The following is a 21,768-nucleotide window of genomic DNA, read 5'->3' on the forward strand; positions in this document are numbered from 1 at the left end:
GAGTCTGTCCCAAAGCTACATAATTTTAAATGGATGCAAACTGCACAGCATGGATGTCCTTGGTGCCAAGGGCAAGTGTGTGTGACTTCTGAGATACAGAGAGGCCTGCACTGCTGCTATGTGACATGATCCAAAGGGATGGCTTGTACTCCAGGCACACGCTGTGTCCTCTTCCGTCCTGCCAGTGGCTTTGACCTCAACAGATGACAACGGACGGCCACGAGGGGCGATGGGAAAGTGCTGTACATGTCAGTTTTCTGCTGGCCAAAGAACTAACGACTGGTTTAATACATTTCCAGAAATAGATCTTTTTATGTTAGTCAGGTAGAGTAAAAATGAATTATTCTGCCTGTTTATTAAGAAAAGAGTACCTTTTCACATGGCTAGTATACATTTCACTTTTCTCTTAGACTTATAGACTGATTTATTAACCCATTTTTATTTTCCTTGTGCATAAATAGTGATCGTTATTGGATGGAGTTGTTACACTGCAAGGCATGCATGTAATCTCTATGCATTTTACCTTGCTGTTGAAGCCTATTTAACGTTAAAACTAACAGCATTTAATTCAGACGTGTGCACTGTGTTGTACGTGTTGCAGAAATGTTACTTGACCCAGTACCCAGTGACTCTGGTGCTCATTCAGACATTAGACCGACATGTAAAACCACCATTAACATAACGATGTGCGTGTCTGAAAGGGGCCTTTGAGACAAATTGGTCATTTACCAACGTAAGGGGAATGGTCAAGGGGCCAAGGGGAATGTTCAACCTTACTGTAGCTGGTATGCCGGTATGTTTAGTAAAAGCTTTTTCCCCCCTATGTGCAGCTCTCAATTCACCATCCAGTCAAATGCTTGCGTCTCATCTCACCTTCACACTACAGCCTCATTTAAAACAACGCACTAATGTTGTAACACATGACAGAACACTGACAACATATTTAACACGTGATCTTTCCACACAAAGTCATGTCCTGATGGCAGTTCAAATTTATTGTGGTTTTCCATTATATGACCATGTCCTTACATTATGTCTTTACATAATCATACTAGTGAACAGGTTGACAAGGGACAGTTAATATACAGAAATTAACAGCATATTGTCAATAACGTCCACATTCTGCATGAAATTTCCTCGAGTCGGGAGACAGGTCACAAATGATTTGTCTCCTTTTTTCCCCTCCAAACTTTACTCACACCTAATTTGTGTGAATGTGCCAAGCAGCTGCAATATTGCCTTATTTGCATTCCGGCAGCCAGCTTTGACGCATTGCCACACGCTGGCATACAGACGCTGTCCTCTCTCCAAATTGCCTGCTAAGTAGCTTCTGGACATCAGCAGTCACCCTGTCTGTCTGCACTGTTTGTGACTGCTGTGTTCACATTTTTCCAGCCTGATTCCTCTGGTGGCTCCCTGACACAAACTGCTTCTGTCATCAGGCGCTGAAACCCAGCTGGATTCTGCTCTTACAAGATCCTCCTGCTTTTTTCCTTCTATCTGATGCCAACGAGAGCAAGAGAAGAAAAGCACAATGCAGAGGCAGTGTGACACACACAATGTCTTTCAATGGAAGATGGCTTGTTTGTCAGCTTTTGTCATCATAAAGTCACCATGGTGATGATGGACAATATGGTGATGTTGAGGGAAATAATAACAACTCCCATCCATCAATGTTTGCACAAAAAACCCCAAGATCAGAAGTTTTAGACCAGCAGCCATCAACAGACTTACCCATTTAGGACAACCCGTCACATGACATCTTCAGAAACGTAATGCATGCAAAGCCATCTGAGAGACTCATTAAAGCCCTAATCCAATGAGAAAACTTTTAAATCCCACAGACTCAATACTCAGTATTCAATAATGTATGTAGAACATTTCCTAGAGAGAGGGAAGAAACCAAGCACATCTTCCTGGCTGTGAAATTAATCAGTCGTGTTTAATAGAAGCCGGCATGGGCGGCTGATTATTCACTAAGCGGGAATCCAGGATGAGGCAAAAAAAACAAAAAAAAACACCACCAGCGTGCTAGCATTTATGGCAGCGAGAAGCTTGCAGGCGATGTAGCTGCAGGGAGGGAGCGTTCAAGACAACACTTCACACATCAGTGAGACAGCAGAGCTGCGGGCAGTCGAGCAGCCCCTTACTCTCCGCCTGTCACTGATGGTGTGATGAGGTTTGCTGCTCTGACCCTTCACTTAGAGCTCACAACACACTGTACTTCACACTGTAGTAACAAGGGAAAAACAGAAAAACAGAGAATTATACTGTATATCAATGTACTGTATGTCACTGAATGTTCCCCATCTACCCATCAATCTCAGGTCCTTCTTACATGACCTCCACAGGTTAAAAACACCTTTAAAAGGAATTTTTATTTGCAGTATTATACTGTGAACCACCTCATTGTGCCTTAGGGAGACAGAAAAGTGCCAAAACTAACAAAATAAATCCCTATAGACTAATATTCCAATTATATTTCTTAAGGTATATTCAGAGTTGGGTCTAAAATTAAATGATTTTACTTCAGTATATTAATCTCTGGTTATAGTATTTGACTTTAGGGCTGCTTCAAATGATTATTTTCATTGTCAGTTAATCTGTAAATTATTTAATTGATTATTCGATTATTAGTTCACATTTAAGAGCCTAGGTGATGTCTTAAAATGACTTCAAACCCCCAAATATTCAAATGTTTTATTCAAAATTACATAAAACAGACACATAAAAAACAGCAAACCCTCACATTTTAGTAGCTGGAACCAGAAATGATTTGCCATTTCTTGCTTGATGAAACAAACAACCAATCCTTAGTAAAAAAAAAAAAAACTTTTGCCAATTTATTTTTCCCATGTTTATCGACTAGTCGATTATTTGCCTTATTAGTTAGTTTGGTTATTTCGGTTATTAGTGGTAGTTTGAATTAACTCGATCAAACCAGATCCCTTTAGAAGGAAGTGGAGTAAAGCAATTCCAGCTGAGACTTCCCAATAAAACCAGCGTACAGCCTGTAACGCCACAGCTCAGATACAGTTGGCAACAAGACAAACAAAAGCTCCATCAACAGTCCACTGGCTTACTACGAACAGCCAGAGGCACACACTGTCCTTCTCCCCCTCTCTTGGTACATTTTCACTGCCCTTTGCTACGTCGCCAGAAGCTTTTCCAACAACCGTAACCACATCCAAACATTTCCAACACACTCCGCTGCCTCACTCACTTTCGTGCTTTGAAGTTCCCCATGTGTGCCGCGGAACTCCGGGGCTCTTGATAATCGCTCTGCCGGCGGATTTGAGGGCATCCATCCCGAGGTGTGTCTGCTCTCCGGCAGGTGGACTCTCCCCCCACCCTCCCGCTTTTTTTATAGTCTCTCCGGGACCACAGGGAGGTAAATACAGCGGGCTGAGCTCGACGGCGGAATACGCCAAAGAGGAAAACGGCGAAAGAGAGTGTGAGAGAGAGAGAGAGAGACCTCGCGGGTTCCCACCCCTGAATGGCTCTCGGTTGCTCTGCCCCCACAGAGACTGATAGCCGGCTGAGGAGCAGCATGTGCACCTACTGCACCGCTCCCAAAGTTAAGGGCGTGTCCTCCAACCTCCATAAGCAGCCTCCTTCCAATGTGTGTGTGTGTGTGTGTGTGTGTGTGTGTGGTTGTGTGGTTGTGGGGGGGGGACCATTACAGCCTTATTGCAGTGTGCGGGACTTACACTCACTAATGAGCTTTTTGCCTCGTAGGAGTTTTCTGTGGTTTTGACTTGTGGTGGATGCCAAGTTTTTGAGGTTGCATTATCCCTTTAACGTGATTATTATTGACCTGCTTTGGACACAACTCGCTCTTGTTGTTTTGATTATTGATATAATTAAAAGTGTAAGTTATTATCAGTGGTGAAAAAAGTACATTTACTCAAGTGCTGTACTTCTAGTTTTTAGGGGCTTTACTTACTACTTTATATTTCTACTCCACCATGTTTCAGAGATAAGTTCCGATGGATTCTGAATTGTAATGCTAAATATATTCAACAAATATATTTATGATGTATTATTATAGGTCAAGATGAGACCTGATCACAAGCCACCCATCAGTATATAAATTAAAATGAGCTCCACCTTTGCCAGCTGTTACAGGAAGGTAATGAATGCATCCAGTAATTATAATCCAATATTTTAACATTATTATGAGATGGAATATTGTATGAGTCGCATACTTTTGGTACTTGAGTATTTTATAATTGTATGCATTTAGCTAAGTGAAATTTTGACTGCATGGCTTTTACTTGTAATAGAGTCTTTCCACACTGTGGTGTTGCTACTTAAGTAAACTATCTCATTGGACATAAATGATCAACTAACAGCCACAAAACTTGGCTTCATTAGAAACAAATGCTTTAAGTTTTCTCTCTTTTTTTTGTATGTTGGCGCCCTCCATTGATTGCAACCAGTTACTACAGTGTTGTTGTTACCCACCTTCACTCACTGCACACACTGCGTAAGCATGGTAATATTTGGCGATATGAGCATTTGAACTTTTGTTTATGTTTTCATACTCTGAAGTTTGATTTTTTCTTGTGAATTACTGGATCATCTCACTTCAAAAAAGTATTAGAAAGAGGGGAGGGAAAAACGTGTTGAAGTAGACTTTCAGCCGGTCTAAGATGACTACAATAATCTGTCAGTTTCCTTTCTGTACTTTTACTGTAAAGCAATACAATAAAGACACAAAAAAAACAAAAAAAAAAAAACATTTATCCACATGTGCCATATTGGGAAACAGGAAACAACTCTCAGTTGAACTTCCACTGAAAGAAAAATCAATTTGTGACAGACACAAAACGTGCATTGTGTTTTTATCCTTCATGGTGAAATCTTTATTCAGTTTCTCTCCACAACCCAGCACAGGTTATCATGTCATGTCCGAGTTCATCTCTCACAAGTATTTCACACTCAGGAAGCTAAGCAGAGCATGTATAGTCATGTGTTTCTCATAAATCATCTAGAAGGGATTATTAGAGTTTAGCCTGAGGTGGCATGCTGCTGTTGTAATTTTGGTGCTCTGTGATCATTTGAGAGGGTCTTTAGTTTATATTTAATGCTCTCAGCAGCGCACACTACTGCAACTACTTTACTGCGGTGCTTGTGGGCATGTGTGTGAATCCGCTTGTGTGTGTGTGTTCATGTGATATCCTGGATACACAGCAAGTAGTAGAATCATGCAGCTACTTTTAAATTTAAGACTCTTCAGAAAAAGACTGCAGTGTTGCTGCCATGTTGTTGTCACTAATGCGCAGAAGTGTCCGCATTAGAATGAGCATTTTTTTTACAAACTGAAGCAATGTCTCTCTCCCCAGTTTAAATGTAAATAGCCTCGTGAAGGCTAAAAGCTGCACTAAGACAATCCAAAAGTGACATTGCCCCTTGCCTTCTTCCATGGAAGACTGTGGATTTGAGATTAATAGTTATAATTAATGGTATTTATAGGCCCTCCAGTAAATTCAATCACTGCCATAATGTCACAGAGCACATTTTTTTTTACTCCAATAGAGAACAACAGTTACAGGCCTCAACAGTTTTCAGATGTAATTTTCAACTGGACTTCTTTCACAAAAGAGTAATCTAACAGTGAAGCATGCGTCTTCTGTTTAAGGTTGCCCAATTTAGGTGTGACCACTGCAGCTTAAAATACTGGAGATATTCTTCAGGTAGAAAAGAAATCACCCCTACTGTCTCGTGACTTGGCTTTAGAAGATTTTGATATTTACTTGGTGACACGAAAGTTGTTAGATTCTTAATCCCCCATAACACAAATCATGCTTGTGGGGTCTCTTTATTTGTAACAGGAGAGGGAGGTTAGGTCACTAAAAGAAGTAGAAGTATACAGCCAGAGGAAGAGAGGGCTTCATGAAATAGATTTATCATAGGGGAGTAAGGTCAGAAAGGACATAGAAAAGAAAACAGACTGAACTAGTCAGCTAACATGCTCTCAGTCACTTCTGTTTTAGATTCATTGATGGATGCTATCCTGTCTGCTTTACAGTTTATCCCCCTCCAATTCTTATGTCTCATGCTATTTGTCTCATACAAACACTCTCACACACTTTTTCATTTGCTCTCTCTTAACCCGCGTCTTCCTTAGAGGCTGGAGCTAGAAGGCAACTGGTGGGAGGGCCTGTCTTAGAAGCAGGAGGTGGCCTTGGACAACGATTTTCAGGTCAATCCGGTGACATGTCGGCTCATGGATTTGTTTATTTCCATAAAACCTGACTAATCTTCAACCAAGTACAAAGCCTGCAATGGAGGACCTCATATACTGTCTATTTCAAAGACTGGGTAAAATGTCCCTTCATCTCCTCCTGGTTTCCCTCCTGGTTTCTCTCTTCCCTCCTGCTCTTCTCCTTCTCCTCCTCCTCCTCCTCCTCCCTCTTGTCTTTCTTCCACTTCTGAGGCACGCAGGTAGTCATGGGACTGGAACTGCACGTGTCCCAGGGACTCCACTGACAAGCTTCGGCTAGACAGGATGCTACTTAGGCTGGACTGGCGGGCGCCTCTGGGATGGGTCTCAATTTCCACACGGACCTCAATATTGGTTCCTTCCCTGTGGTGACAGTAAAAACACATAAAGAAATCAATATAAAGAGTGCCAGGCATTTACAGTGTTTCTGACTTGAGGATTATATGCTTAGATATAGGTATTACAATTTAATAAAGCTTTTGGAAAAAAATTAAGGAACAAGACTAAGAATCTATCATGAAGCAAATAAATATATAAATAAATAAATATACAGTATATGTGTGTGTGTATGTGTGTATAGGGTTAGGGTTAGGGTTAATAACCCTTTAATATGTAATTATACTGGATAGTTTGTGGAACCATTCATTTTCAGCTAAATGCTTAAAATACCGATGCTTGTCAGGTATGAGGGTTAGCATGTTTACCTTAGTTTATGATGTTAGCATGCTAACACTTGCTATCTATAAACCACAGTGTTGAGAAAAATTACATTTTTGACCTGACAGTGGTGCAAGATGAAAAGTTAAGGGATCACCAAAATTCTAACACATCATTCTCAGGGGAACATGAATATGTATACCAAATTTATATCCCAAACCATCCAAAAGTGGTCGAAACAGTTAGTTAGTCTGGACCAAAGTGGTGGACCGGCAAACAGACAACCATCCTTAGAGCCATTCTATTAGCATGGCTAAAAAACTCCCTAAAAACATAAAGATAGGTGTAGAAACAGAGGCTGAGGCAACATTTACCTTGAAGGAAGCGTGTGTGTGTCATCAACCTTGATGTCAGGCACAATAACCACCTTGCAGTCTGATTGGCTGTCCTGCTGGGTGTATCCATGGTGTTTTGTGGCTTCATCCAATTCCTCATAGCTATCTAGCTCCGGGGGCGTGGTGCTTGTACTGGGGAGAACTCCCACTTCCTGTACACTGACTCTGACTTCCTGGACGCTGGTGTCGCTGAGCGTGGGGTTGTTCTGACCCGTCCAGTGGTCACTGACTACATGAGAGAATAGAAGGTCTATAAGAGAAGTTGAAATTTCATCAGATCAGGCAGCGCTTTGGGGCAAAACATTACAATGCACCTAGTAATTATGTCAAGAGTCCTTAACTTAACTACACTACTACTACTACTACTACTACTACAATTATTAAAGGCATAGCTCTATAATTTGGGATATGCACTTATTTGCTTTTGTATTTAGCTTATAATATGAAGCTAGAGCCTGGAGATGCTTCACCAGCCCCTCTAAAGCTTACTGACAGATGCAGTGAAGCTAACTGATTGCAACCAGTGGAGACTACAAGAAGTCCAGCTGCTGCTCACCAAGAAATAGTTCCAGCACTTAACTCCCCATGAAACCACAACTTGTCATTTTTATATTACAGTTTGTGTACAGATTAAACCAAGCAGCTACAACATATTAATGCCCGTTAAAGGTGTGCTAAGAGATGGATTTTTGAGTTTTGCACACAACCAGGCTAGATGGTTCCCTCTGCTTGCAGTCTTTATGCTAAGCTAAGCTAAATTCCAATTATCTAACTCTCAGCTAGAAAGCAAATAAGCATATTTCCCAAAATGTCAAACTATTCTTTTCTACTCTGTACTCACAGCTGGCTAGGTCCTCCAGTTGGATTTTGTGTGTTTCAGGTGGCTCACTCTGCGGTCGACACCAACCATTCCTACAGAGTGACATTGGGACGACCCCATAGACATATGTCAGCATTAGCGGCACACCCACACCTGCAGGAGAGCATAACAGTATGAGAAACTCTTTCAGAATTTTTTTTTTCATAATCATCTATTAATGACAGGAAAAGGGTTATTAAAACAGTACTCTATGATTTTGCACTTTGATGAAGTTGGGGAGTTTGCCAGACAGATTAAAAAAAATTATGTGCAGCAGAGGCCCAAAATATCTCTTTTAATCAATGGTATGGGCCAGGATCCAAATACACTGGATTGTAGACTTCCCATAATGCAACAAGATACCATGTTTTGGTAGACCCTCCGTCACCATATCATCTTTTAAACTCCAAATTCCCAATATGTAATGTAGTCTTTCTGTTAAAATCTTTAGTGCCCAAGCCCAAACTAAGTGATGTAACTTGAGCCGTTTTCCATTAAACCAACTTCAAAGCTCTTACACAGAAGATATTACACAGGTAGTTTCACAGGCTGAGTTGTATTCTCACTGTGACTTTTATTTTTGATGTTTTAAGACATCCTAAATTGATAGAGTCTCCCTGTGAATAGTTTAATCATGATATTAATACTGCAATACCCAAATGAAACACAGGGGGGAGCCCCTCTGGCTTCACAGTCCATTACACACAGAATAAAGCTGCTGATCTATGAAGATATTTTTGGCATGTTAACCTCACTATTTATGTAGTTTTGTTCTAAATAATGCTGGGAACTCTAGCTTATGCTCCAGAAACTCATATTTTCTTATGCAAGCTTTTAAATCCATTCTCTTTGAATTGGAGGTAAGCCGATCCAGCATTATTCATCTATTTTATATTTTTATCTTTAAGAATTTGAATCCACTGCATTTTTTTAATATTACTTGCTATGGTATAATTGTTGCTGTTATTCATCTTATTTCATCCCTTTGATCTTATGTGCTTTGTGAATCTTGATTATTCTCTTCATGTTTTATCAAATTCATTCAAGTCTGTTATTTGTTCTGAAACCTCTGTTTTATGTTCTCTGTGTCTGTGTGTATGTTATCCAGGAAACTCCTGGGTGTTTTTAATCTCTCATTATTTTAATCTTGCTTTAATCAGAAGCAAAACAGTAACCTTTTTGATGCAAGAAATTACAGAATTTAATGTACATGTTTGGTTATTATTTGTCTTCTCTGTTTTAAATTCTTAACACAATTTTGACAACAAAAGAAAATAGATGTACTGTTCACTACAATGGATCACCTGTCTTAATATTAAGTCAAAATAACAATAGAGCAGTGCATAACTACTCTAGCAATGCCAGTTTGATTTCACAAGTTTGATTTCTGCCCACTCTCCTCTATAACCTTCACAAAAGTACTTTTAACACGCCCCCCAAACTCAATGTGCAGCAGCCTCCCTGCGCTGTGTGATTATGCAACCTGTGATTGAGATAGGAATTTGGGAACACAAAGCAGAGTGCCGACCAAACAAAGGGACATCATTAACACAGCGCGAACACTGGGATGCTATTGACTCAGCAACAGGGTGAAACCAGGCCAAGAGGATGAGCCTGCCAGCCAAACAGTTGACAGAAAGAGAGGAGTGAACACGAGAGGCTGTGTGTTTGTGTGTGTGTGTGTGTGTGTGTGTGTTTGTGTGAGAGAGAGATTCGAAAACAGAGAAACAACAACAGGAAGCTGTGACTGAAATATGAGAAACTAAATAACAATTGTAGCGCTGTGAGAGCACACAACAGAAGAGATATGATAGAAAACTTATGGCAGAGAGAAAGTGAAGTGAAAACAGTGACAAATGAAACTTGGAGACAGGGATGCAAGGAGGGGTGGGGAATACGCATGAGTAGGAGGTCAGATTAAAGAGTACAGTGCAGATAAATGGGTTTGAGTGTGTGTGTGCAAAGGGAGGGCTCATCAGTGTGCGGTACAGTGATGGTTGTGACACTGCAGGTGAAGCTGAGAGACTGCTAAAGCCTTAAGGATTTCTGTGAATGTTACCTACAGCAGGAAGTGGCATGAGTCATCAAAAGGCTACTTTGCACTGTGTGTGTGTGTGTTAATGAAATCAAGTGGTATGTTTGCAAACATTGCATACTCGTGATTCATTAAAGGAGTAGTTCGACATTTTGGGAAATCTTATTTGTTTACTTTCTTACCAAAAAATCGTTACCCCTTTCATGTCTGTGTGTTAAATATGAAGCTGGTTGGCTTAGTTTAGTGCAAAAAAAGGCTCACTCATGGATCAGTAAAAACGTCACATTGTGGTTTTACAGAGGGTGAAAGAGTACAAAGAAGAGATTAAACAAACAAAATATACCGTGTTATTCAGTGAGCTTTAGAGATGCTGTTTTTGTGCTAAGCTTTTGTGCTAATTTGGCTGCCTGCCGCCGGCAACATCATATGAGAGCGGTATCAATTTTCTCATATAACTCTCAGCAAGGAAGCACATATACATATTTCCCAAAATGTCAAACAAATTATTTAATTTATGTTTGCAGCTAGCAGCCGGTGTGCTAGTCAAACCCACATGGGTCATCTTTATCTTCAACGACTTTTTGATCCATATAAATACTCCCTCAGATATTGGAAATGTTGATAAAACTACAGCTTTATTATATTTTAAATTAGCATATCTAGCATATGAGGTCTCTGTGGTGTCTGACCTTAACTTTTTATTAACTTTCATCGACTTTCTTTAAAAAATGTAATTTTCTATATACTAGTTTTGTAAGAACAAGCTAACTTTACACTTTAATTACTCTTCTCAGTGCGCAGTAAAAGGAGGTCATGCTGTTGTTTGCTCCTTACCCACAGTGACAGCTGCTATGACCGGCGACACAAACACTGACATCATCACCCCACTTGCCACAGTCAAGTAGTGCTTACTTCCTGAGATATTGTTTTTCTTACAGCGACCATGGACCTGGAAGGTAATAAATAAAACATTAATAGGGTAATAGAAATTTAATTTGTTCCTTGTTGTTGTTCTCCTTCTCTGCAGCAACTTACTCCTGTCAGATTCATCATGCATTTATACATGTGTCCCAGCATGCACAAGGGGACAGAAAAACAGCTTGTGAGACCCGTACAAGCTTTCACAGAGCTCTAACACATTTAATGAATATTAAGTGCACACGTAAGCTGCCCTTAGCTGTGCCATCAGTTTCCAAATTACCTGACCTGCATGATTTCCATGATATGTTCAAATTACATGCAAAATTAGCTGGATATTTTAGATACTACCTGATGGGAGAGGTTGATTTATTTTTTCAGCATTTAAGAAAGCCATATGGGGGCTCTCTGCTGTCTTTGCTGACACATGCACTAACTCGTTATTTGACGCGTCAAGGGATTTACTGGCTGCTCTGTACCTTTCGACCCATGTAGATTGGTATGCCCACAATGATGACTGGGATGGCGATGCCCGCTATAAGGGAGATGACCACCGGTGCTCCGAGCAACATGCCCACCTGCCACAGAACCTTGCGGGTTTGAGACCATGGCTTCTTCCCCCAGAATGTACATCCTGAGGGACTGAGACACAGGAGACACAACAGGACAGATCAGATAGGAGCTCCAACTTTTATTATGAGTTCAGAAAAAAATGGTTTATATTAAAACATGTAGCATTTTTAGCCACGAGCGTCATGGCTCTATGGGTAGCAATCTCCTTCTCTCTGTCAGTTTGTCCACTACTATGGCCCTACCAGAGGGATTACCATGACATTCTGTGCAGACATTCATGAGCCCATAGATGAACCCTACTGACTTTGGTGAGCTCCTGACTTTTCCTCTGTTTGCTGTTACATTTGCTACAGATATTCGATTAATTCTCATGAGCTTGGTCATCTGACTTATGACCAAATACCTGCAAAATTAAAGAAATTCCCATCAGCCTCAACTGTAAATAATTTTTAGTGTTAATAAGGAAATGTTAAACTAAGATGGTAAGCCTGGTAAATATTACCTGCTAAACCTGCTTAACATTTAGCTCAAAGCACTGCTGTGCCTAGGTACAGACTCACAGAGACGCTAGTTTAGCTGTAGACTCTTAGCCTTTTTTATCACCTCATCAGTGCAGATTCTGGTTTTATCCAAACTTCATTTTTAAAATATACACAACTGGTATGTGTACACTCACGCAGACACACTCATTCATAATCATCCTCTTTTGCTATTATCACAAAAGCATCACCATCATGCGGGACATGACCTTTCATGCAGCCTCATCCAACTCTGACACAAACATAAAAACATTCTGAATTATTATTTTTTAAGAAACGTGTGACATAAATAAGTACTTACGTGACAACATTAAGTGCCTGCCTCATCACTGTCATTACATCATTTCCCAAACTGAATGACCTCATCTGCATTTCTCATTTCAGCTTTGTCCTCTCTCCCTCAATTACAGTCACTTGCAGCAACCATTCACATACTCATTTATCTCACATACTGCTGTTACATAAATGGAAACGCAGAGTTATTTAAGTCTGTTTATGAGGAGTAAATTCTCAGTTTCTTATAATAACCGTACAATAAGCGTGCAATAAGCACTGCCATAAAGTGCTTCTAGCTTTGGTGGTGTAATTTTAACTGCCAGGGAAAGTAACACAAAACTGACTAATGCTGTTTGGTCTTAATAAAGCAGCAATTAACTTGTAGGAGCAGCAGTGACAATGTAAGCAACACAAATAGCACCTCAGGGCTATGTTATTTCTCAAACCATGCGTTTGTATCACAGCAGCAAATGTCACTCTGGGGTACTAAAAGCCTGAGTGGGGGGAATTATGGTGAGATATTAAGGTTGTGCTCCGTTGCTCTGAACTGCAAGATTTGCAATGAGATGCTAAAAGCTTTGCCCTTCTATAGGACAGTCACTGTAATTTGTAGTGTGAAAGACAGCCAGGGAGGAGGGGTGAGTGGGTGGCAGGGGAGAGGAGGGGAGAAGGTGTAAAAAGACAATGCAGCACACGCAGATAAACAAAAAATCTATTTCTCTTCCGACACATGTATCAGGCAACAGAACCCAAGACATGAAAATGATTAATACATGGGAAATTCATACATGGTAGTTATAAAAATGGACCTTGGCAGGCAGAAAGATTCAACTACTTCAAATTCAGCTTCTATCTAGCTAGTCTTGATGCTCGAGTTACATATTCTGCCGCATGGAAATATGGAGGCAGAGAGAGCGGATTAATTGATGACACTGTACCTTTAAGTCAGCAGTACCAGTATTGGAAAAATCAATGGAAGCCCAGACTAACAGTTAAAGCAGTGCAGCCTCACAACAATGACATACTGTGTGTGTCATCCTGCCGGTTTAGTTTTTTTATCTTTAAAATCGTTCACACAGACTAAAGGGTGAGAACACAGGTGTACTAATTTTAGTAAAGCAAGGTTTTGTCCTTTAGAAAGAATTGAATAAAATGTTCAGTAGCTCACATTTGCCAAACTGGACTTGTGCCACCAAGCATTTTCTCACTGCATGCTGCTGTGAGACGAGGATCAAATTCTGCTTTTCCTGCTCTTTCTCTTGTGTTTTTGTTCAGGACCTTAACTGTAGGTCCCAAACACTAAGATAGTCCATTGTAGGGCTGCAACTGGCCTAATGATTGTTCTTATTATCAATTAGTTTGCCAATTTGTCTTTCAATATTTTTAAAATTTTAATTTGATCTATAAAATGTCAGTAAACAGTGAAAATCACAATTTCCTTGAGCCCAAGGTGACATCTTTAAAAAGCAACCAAAGACCAAAACATATTACATTTACAATCAGATTGAAACAGCAAATCCTCACATTTAAAATGTTGTTGTTTTGGACATTATTCTTCTTTGATCTATGTGCTTCTACCATGGATAGAAACAGGAACTGTCTTTTTAAAACCAGGGGTCTGCACAAGGTGTTTTATTTTGAAAAATGACTGGATTCTATTTGCCATTTCTGTGTCTGACTTGATCTACTCTGTTTTGCTTAAAGCAGCTTCCGTCAAAATATGCATATTCTCCATGGAGCTGAGCTGAGAGCCACTTCTGGGATGCTTCGGGTTGAATCACAAGCATTGTCTAGAATTAGTTATTAGTTAAGAGCTCCAGTGGCTGTGTCGCGGACATGTCCGGTGGAATCAATTAGTAATGTTTTCATTGCCTCCAGGTAAATAAAATTACATGGTTTAGTCAGATGTGGGTGTTTGGTTATGTATGTTAATGTGTTCATGAGTTGAGTACCTGAGGTAGTGCACATCGGTGATCTCCTGCATACACAGCCAGCAGAACTGACAGGCACACACAGTGCAGTTCATACGGTTACAGCTGCCGTCATTGGTCTTCATGATGTAGGCACCACAGCGAGGGCACGCTTTGATCTCCTCTGCATCTTCAGCAACAGAGTCAATGTGTTAGGGGTGACCACACGTTCTGCAATATTTATTCAGCTCTTGTGACAGGGATCCAGGAAAAATAACCTGAAAAATCTGGCACAAAAGGTTTGGACTAAAAAAAAAAGAAGGTCTCACCTCCTCCGGGTTCTTCATTGAAGACGTACAGCGTGGAGGCATCGTTGCCGCCTGAGGTGTGGCGGGCGCGCTGGCGCCGGGCCTGGTCACACGTTTGGTTGGGGTGCCACAGCTGCCGACAGTGGTAGCAGAACTCTGTGTCACATCCCTCACGGCCACAGCTCAGCTTGGGACACTCTGCACAGCCGTAAGCTATTACTGCATAGCTGAGGAGAGAGAGAAACTGCAGATAAAAAATGACAGAATGGACCTCATTAAAATGTTAATTGATCCCTGAAGGGGAATTCTTTGTTGTCAGGGATTCTTAGTGAAGGACACCACAGCAGGCATCATGTAAGTTTAAATCCAGGTGCTCTGCCTACTCACTATCCTACCACGTTGCCCTAAAATGTTCAGCTGAGACTCAGTTCCATTTAAATACCACAGCTTTAGTTGGTTGACTGGAATATATATGAAAAGCTGCAGTAAGTCTCACATCTATTGTTCAATCTCCTTGTATTGTTCATCTGTTAAGCGTCATGAAGCACACTGAATTGTTCATTGTCGTCTTTGCTCACAAACAGCACATCTGTTGACTCTGTGAATCACAATTCAAAGAGTGATACAACTATCTGTGGGACTGTTTTTCAGAGTTCACCACCTGAACCAGAAATAATTCCACTCTCAGATCTGAGCAGTCATTTTAATGATAACAAGGGGGTTGATGCCTGTGGACCTAATCTCACTCCCCAGAGTGGACATTAACACAACTGTTAATATTCAAAAAGATCATGTTGATCAAATACAAGTGAAAGTAACTGTGAGTGATTCACGAGGGTACAGACAGTACTGCTGCTGCTGTGTAGTATTTAAAAAGCTCCTCTAGGCCTTTTCTTTTGGCATCTCTATCCTTATGTGGTTTTCAGCTTTGTCAGAAAGGTAGATGAATCAGACACACTGAAGGCCACACACACACGTAAGAGGATAATTAGGCTGCTGTGTGGATCCCGCTTTGGTGTCAGACTAGGTTTAAACTGACTGTGTCTGATTCTCAAGTCACACGCTTTTGGCTGAGCAACAAAGCTAGTGTGGACCTGCTCGTGCATGGGAACATTTCGGGGTCTCAGTGAATATCTTTAACAAAGAAACAAGCAATAATTGGATTATTTAGATAATTTTAGAACACTCCTTCATGGAAATATGTTGAAAGAGATTCTGACAAAACATACAGCAACAGCAGCATTACCACAGGCTGATCATTCAAATCAATAAAATTTCTAGCCTGTAACAGATCATAGATAGAAGGGGGGGGGGGATCTTTGGGAATTTACATTTAAAGTCTTAAACATCCTCCCCAGACATCTAAAAATGCTTTGCTTTGAATAATAATTTGTCTGTGTAATCTATGAATACACAACTGCTGTACACAAGATGTCTCCTGTGTCACTGATAAGTATATTCTCAGTGTGTGTGCACTAGAGGTTTCAAGTTTCCACATCAAACTTATGTAAGTTACATACTGCCTCCCAGACTAGTTGTGAAGTCACAAAATCCTGCTTGTTTTGATTTAAAGTAAGCACGGAAAAACCTCTCTCTTGCAGCAAATGCATGTGAAAACAGCCCTCTAATGTCAAACCCAGCACATTCATCATTCTGTAGAGTCAAGCTCAAAGATCCACATGACGTAACAATAAGCAAAGGATTCTGAGTGGAGGAGAACTTTTAGTGACCTTGCAAGGCAGCTGGCCTCAAGATCACAAGCTAGGTGTGACACTGTTGATGAACATCAATGGCAGCTGCTAAAGAGGTTAGCGTAGTAGATGCTGCTAGCGTCAGTCATTTCTCGATTTTCATTCTCGATGGAAAAAATGATTTGGCGCAGTGAGGTTGTTGTTCAGAGTTACCCTGGGGAGTTTTTGACCTCTAGACATAGAGCTACCACACAGAGTCCTTGTACTGCAGATCCTGTATCTGCCTTCTTGAAAACCCCTTGCAGATTCTCATTTAAATCCACCTACAGTAGAGTCGCACATGATAAAATGTGCACACACGGATAGATATAAGTATGTGGACACGCAGAACACAGTGTCTAGAACTAACATAATCTCCAGCTAAGCTTCTGTCAGTAAGACCTTGAGGAATGTGTGTATGTTGGGAAAATGGGAATACACAAACCATAGCAGTGAATGACCAGTTTACGTAATGGGTCACACACTTCAAAGGTTCTTTTATGGAGAAGCTATTAGTCATTAAAAATTCAAAACACCACTGACCTCCAATTGTACAACATTTTTTAATATATTAAGCTCAAAAGTCTGCAAATTTGTTGTAGATACTTTAGAAGTCCGATCTCTTGTTTCTCTGTGTTATATTTAATTCACCACAGCATCAAACAGATTGGCGTATTGATTTTTGCTCCACTCGTTCATCATGAGCAGACTGTGAGCACTGACAGTCGGGGAGACAGACTGTCTACCACTGAGTCCCGAACCCCGGCGCATACGTGCTTTTGACCACAAATATTCATCGAACACCCGCACACAACATGCACACACACATTACTATTTCCCATCAGCAGCCCTATGCTGTTACCCCTCCATGTACCTGAAGGTGATACATGGCGTAAAGATAACATGAGAGTTAACTCAGAACATGTCTTGTGGTTGCATTGCATTGTGGTCTATTGTGGCTGGCGGCAATGGGAAAAAAAAAACACTGACTCTTTCATAGTGGATTTCTTGCTGTATGATTTATGGTGATGTCTTAGATCGATTCTGCAATGAAATCACAGTAGCTGTGCTTTGAACGTCACTATACGACATAATGTTAGCCACATTCAGAAAGATATCCTAAGGGAGCAAGAAAAACAGTAAAATGATCCCTGAAATAGAAAGCCACATCACCAATAACTATTCTCCCTGTAACTCTCAGTGCAACATGTATCTTGTATTGCTGTACTGTACATAATACCACATTTTTGATGGATTAAGATTATATTCTAGAAGAGTTACCAACAGAAAGAGGCTAACTTCATCATTCAGAACCAGTCTGCTCTATTACAGGATCTGCTAAATATTTTGGTTGCATCAACATTTTAACAGCCTCGGGATGCGTGTAAATCTCAAACCGAGCTTTAACTTGCTGTCAGTTGATCTTTTCAAAGCTCAGTCAATCATCCTGACAGTGAAAAACCTGCCCGAGCCCTTGTGTTTTACAACATAAAGCCGGTGGTGGGATGACAGGCGTTTGACAAGAGCTGCCATACTGAAACATTCAATTAGGCCCCTCGATTTTTTAAAGTTAATTACAATGAATTACTAACGTGTGACTCAAGATGTCAACAGAAAAGTACATTTTTCTACAAGTTTAGGCAGTCTAGAGAAGACACTGTTTTTGTGATTTATGCCTTTTTGTCTCACATATTCAATTATCTCTTCTCAATATTGTCAGTTAACCACAGTGGTGGAAACATTTTTACTTCAGTAAAAGTAGCCACAGTGTAAAAATACTTTAAGACAGGTTAAAGTCTTGCATTCACTGCCACTGTAGTTTCTCCTTTGTGCTTGGAGAGGATGAAGTGTCTGAGTTGCATACTGCAACTACACTGCTAGATGTCACTAAATCATACACACTGGACCTTTAAGTAAAAGTTAAAATGCATCCAAATATACTAATAATATACCAAAGTGCTCATTATGCAGAATGGGGATTTCAGAATAATGTTTATTATATTATTGGATTATAATCAGTAACACATTAATGTGTACAGCACTTTAATGTTGCAGATAGTCAAGGTGGTATTCATTTCAATTACTTTATATGCAGCTTGGTAGCTTAAGCCATAATAATATCATAATTGATTCGTTTATTTGTATTTTGAATTAATAATTTAAATCTGCAAAGTAACTAATAGTCTACTACTTCAAATTTGTACTTAAGTACAGTACTTGAGTAAATGTAATTGTAATGTAAATAATTTTTATTATCCATGATTTAGTATGCAGTATGTATGATTTTGTGGTGGTCTGATTCTCACCTGCAGTCAGGCGCAGGGCACCAGCGTGTATCTGGATCAGCAGCCAGGAAACGTCTCAACTGGTACTCCTCAAAGCGCTCCAGCAGCGCCCGGTCATCTAGGATGGCACGAACATCCAGCGGCGCCAGCGTCTCGGGGCACTGCGGGCATGCGATGCCCACCCGGCTCTCTGATATCTCAATTCGCAGGTACTGGCGGAGGCAGTCAGAGCATGTTCGGTGGGAACAGGAGGTGAGTCGGGGGAAGTGGCAACGCGGTTGACTGAGCAGGCACAGTGGGCACTCCTCCAGGTGTTCATCCAAAAGCTGCTCCTGGCTGGAGGAGGAGAGGGATAGGACGCCGGTGGAGCCACTGCTGACCCCGCCCACGCACTCAGCAGTGGCGGCACCGTCCTCGCCTGCCTCAGCCGCTGCTGGCGGGCCTCCTCCTTCTCCTCTTTCGCCTCCAGAAACTCTTGATTCTCCAGCCTCTTCTGCAGTAAGGTTGAGGTCCTGTGGACAATGACAGAACTGCTGGTTAACCAAATCTAATCACGTACAATAACACATTTTATCTTAAGAAATAAATCAAAGCAAATGGAACACACATTTCTAGTGATGAATCAGTATAGTCAGTATAGTGTGCATGTAGTTGGATACTTATTGTGTTTGGTGTACTTGGTTTCTTAGCAACATCATTTCTCAAAGTTACCAATTAATTAAATAAACACTCTAATGGATTTGGGCTATAACAGAATGGGAGAGGGAGGAAGCAAGCTGAAGCTAATACATCCAAAGTTAATGATCTACAGGTTCTTCTTTCTTACACAGCAATTTGTGAAACACTTGATTTTGGCAGCAAATGTTTCAGTGGTACCTCTAAAATGACAAAAATGTACAGCAGCAAATAGATATTTGCTGTTTTCAACTTCTGAGTATACATATAGTAGTATAATGAACTAGCATATATATACGTTATGTTCTACACTTCATAAATATGAGCACGATTTTAATGATAATAAGGTTTTCATGTAAAAGTATTGTATAGTGAGAAAGAAAACATACCGTACATAAATACATAAATACCTGACATATCAGTACATTTTCAGACTTAATAAAACTAGAACTCAAACAGTTAACAGTTAAATTAAAGCTCAGCAAGTCTACCTGAAGCCTAAACAAAACCAGTAGAAATTATACAATATGGGATTAAACCCTTGCATTCACTCACATCCAGACAACAATTAGTCTCACCTGCTCTGGATGCTCGCTTGGTGTCAGAGTGATGGCCACCTCCTCTTTGGGCCAGGCTTCCACGGACTTCTCGGGCCTCGGCTCTGCTTTGGGCTTCCTGCTGAAGAAGTTCAGGAAGCTCAGTGGCCCCGTCTGCTGCTTGGGCCTCTTCATGGTCTGGGACTAGAACGGGAGCAGCAGCTGAGGCGGGCAGGCCAACGACCATGAGCAGGATGCAAAAGTGTGTGTGGTGTGTGTGAGCGTGAGAGAGTGCGTGTGTGTGTGTGAGTTTGTGTGTGTGTGTGTGGGTGGGTGGGGGAGCACAGTGAGCTCTCACGGCTCAAAGCCTTGGAGCTGGGCGGTTGCTCTGCTGTACGTGGGAGGAAGAGCAGGAGAGATGGAGAGGTAGACGACGGGGAGGAGGTAATCCCTGCCCGAGGGGAGCATCACTAATTTGGAGCCTTTCCGAGGCCTAGTCATGTGATTTGCTTTGTCTCTTTTGGGTCCTCTTTCTCTCCTCCTCTTCTTCCTCCACCTCCACTGCGGTTCCCTCAGTCTCAGCTAGTCCTGAACTGGCCGACAGTCCTTCATCGTTTTAGGTCTCCTCTTCACTGCTAGCAGTCCCTTAGCCTGGAAACAGACATCACAACCATGACTAAATTACAGTTCAGTCCCTGTATGGAAAGTGGAGCAGCTAAATGCATCAGAGGCGATAACTCAGTATAATTATTGATCAACTTTCAATGGAATGACATCATGATGGTTTGATTATAATGTGTGACATTTCTTTTGTCCAAATTATTCCAAGAAAAGTGTGAAAGTGAAATGAAAAAATGTTTAATTAGTAACTGAAGTTTTTGTTTAACATAATGCATCAGTAAACACGATTTATTGCATTCAACAGCAATTTAATTACCATATTTTTCACACCATATGCACCCATTTCAATATTATGATATATATCAGTACCCCCAAAACTATATTAATAAGAATATTTTTCATTATTTTGAAATTGCATATTAATCTAAATTAGTGGTTCACAACCTGGGGTTCAGGACCCCCATAAGGGGTCACCAGACTAATTTAAAGGGTCACAAGATGAATAAATGCATGATTTTACTTCTTCTGAATTCAAAACAATTACTTAAATATAGCAATAGAAAGAAAACGGTAATCGATAATCAAAACTATATTACCATATCCATAATCTTATATCATTAATTCATAACTTATATAACTAAATATATTTTTTTGAGCTCTATTGCTTTTAATCGTTAGTGACAGCTGAAGAGTCACAGGAAGAAAAGAAAATCCTCCCTGGGAACCCTCTGTATATGAATAGAAATGCTATCTATGAAATTCTTCCCTCTGACTGTAAATTCACAATCCTGTAATACACAACAACAACAACAGCAAACAGAACTTTTACGCATCTGTGCTATTTATTATATCTTCATTATCAGCAACTTATTAATATTCAGTTACTGCAAAACCATTCCACATAAACAAGATATATTATGTATTTAATAGTGCGCTCAGTCTCTCACATCTACCCGAAAACTTGAGCAGACACAATACTAGGAACTAACTTTAAAATCTGACCTTTCAATAATGTCACAAAAATAGCTATTTCAAAAACAAGCTGGGCCATTTCACTCCTGAATCAAGAGTCAAAACACAAAATAAAATTCAACCTGGAAACACACTGAGGGGTTTGAATCTCTGTGACCCCGGCTGCCCGTCACACAGCCTCAGACATGCGCAATAAGGTCACAGCCATGAGACACAAAGAGCAGTTGGATGAGAGAGCTGTGACTGCATG

The 21,768-nt window shown here is 40.6% G+C and overlaps 2 protein-coding genes across 4 annotated transcripts in view; both read right to left on the minus strand.

Moving 5' to 3' along the window:
- si:dkey-71h2.2 (low density lipoprotein receptor adapter protein 1) overlaps positions 1–3,468 on the minus strand; it is a 39,715-nt gene extending 36,247 nt beyond the window's left edge. Inside the window, exon 1 of the mRNA XM_035678141.1 lies at positions 3,224–3,468. Within this exon, the coding sequence (XP_035534034.1) occupies positions 3,224–3,308 (85 nt within the window). The 5' untranslated portion in view covers positions 3,309–3,468. The remainder of the gene's footprint in view (positions 1–3,223) is intronic.
- A 1,391-nt stretch (positions 3,469–4,859) lies between these two features.
- On the minus strand, positions 4,860–20,572 carry si:ch211-278j3.3 (E3 ubiquitin-protein ligase RNF19B). Of its 3 annotated transcripts, none has more exons than XM_035678631.1 (9): positions 19,968–20,572; positions 18,736–19,226; positions 14,721–14,926; positions 14,434–14,575; positions 11,573–11,735; positions 11,010–11,124; positions 8,123–8,254; positions 7,261–7,531; positions 4,860–6,592 (listed from the first exon to the last, which is right to left on the minus strand). In XM_035678631.1, exons 1-9 carry the CDS (start codon positions 20,118–20,120, stop codon positions 6,301–6,303), a joined length of 1,965 nt encoding a protein of 654 aa, XP_035534524.1. In that variant the 5' UTR covers positions 20,121–20,572; the 3' UTR covers positions 4,860–6,300. The 3 variants fall into 3 exon arrangements, with proteins under 3 accessions (XP_035534524.1, XP_035534525.1, XP_035534523.1); XM_035678632.1 differs by having other exon boundaries at positions 7,261–7,510; positions 14,434–14,581; XM_035678630.1 differs by having other exon boundaries at positions 14,434–14,581.
- Positions 20,573–21,768: the final 1,196 nt, after the last annotated feature.

This window comes from Morone saxatilis, unplaced genomic scaffold (genome assembly GCF_004916995.1).
Source record: "Morone saxatilis isolate NCDOM2014 unplaced genomic scaffold, NCSU_SB_2.0 Contig7, whole genome shotgun sequence".
Taxonomy (NCBI): domain Eukaryota; kingdom Metazoa; phylum Chordata; class Actinopteri; family Moronidae; genus Morone; species Morone saxatilis.

Excerpts from the sequence above, each read along its gene's own strand:
- si:ch211-278j3.3 (XM_035678630.1), bottom strand. The coding sequence starts at position 20,120 with ATGAAGAGGCCCAAGCAGCAGACGGGGCCACTGAGCTTCCTGAACTTC. Across the intron at positions 11,736-14,433 it reads ACCGATGTGCACTACCTCAG|TCCCTCAGGATGTACATTCT; the intron begins GTACTCAACTCA and ends CCTGTGTCTCAG. Across the intron at positions 7,532-8,122 it reads ACTGGAGGACCTAGCCAGCT|ACCTTCTATTCTCTCATGTA; the intron begins GTGAGTACAGAG and ends CTTCTCTTATAG.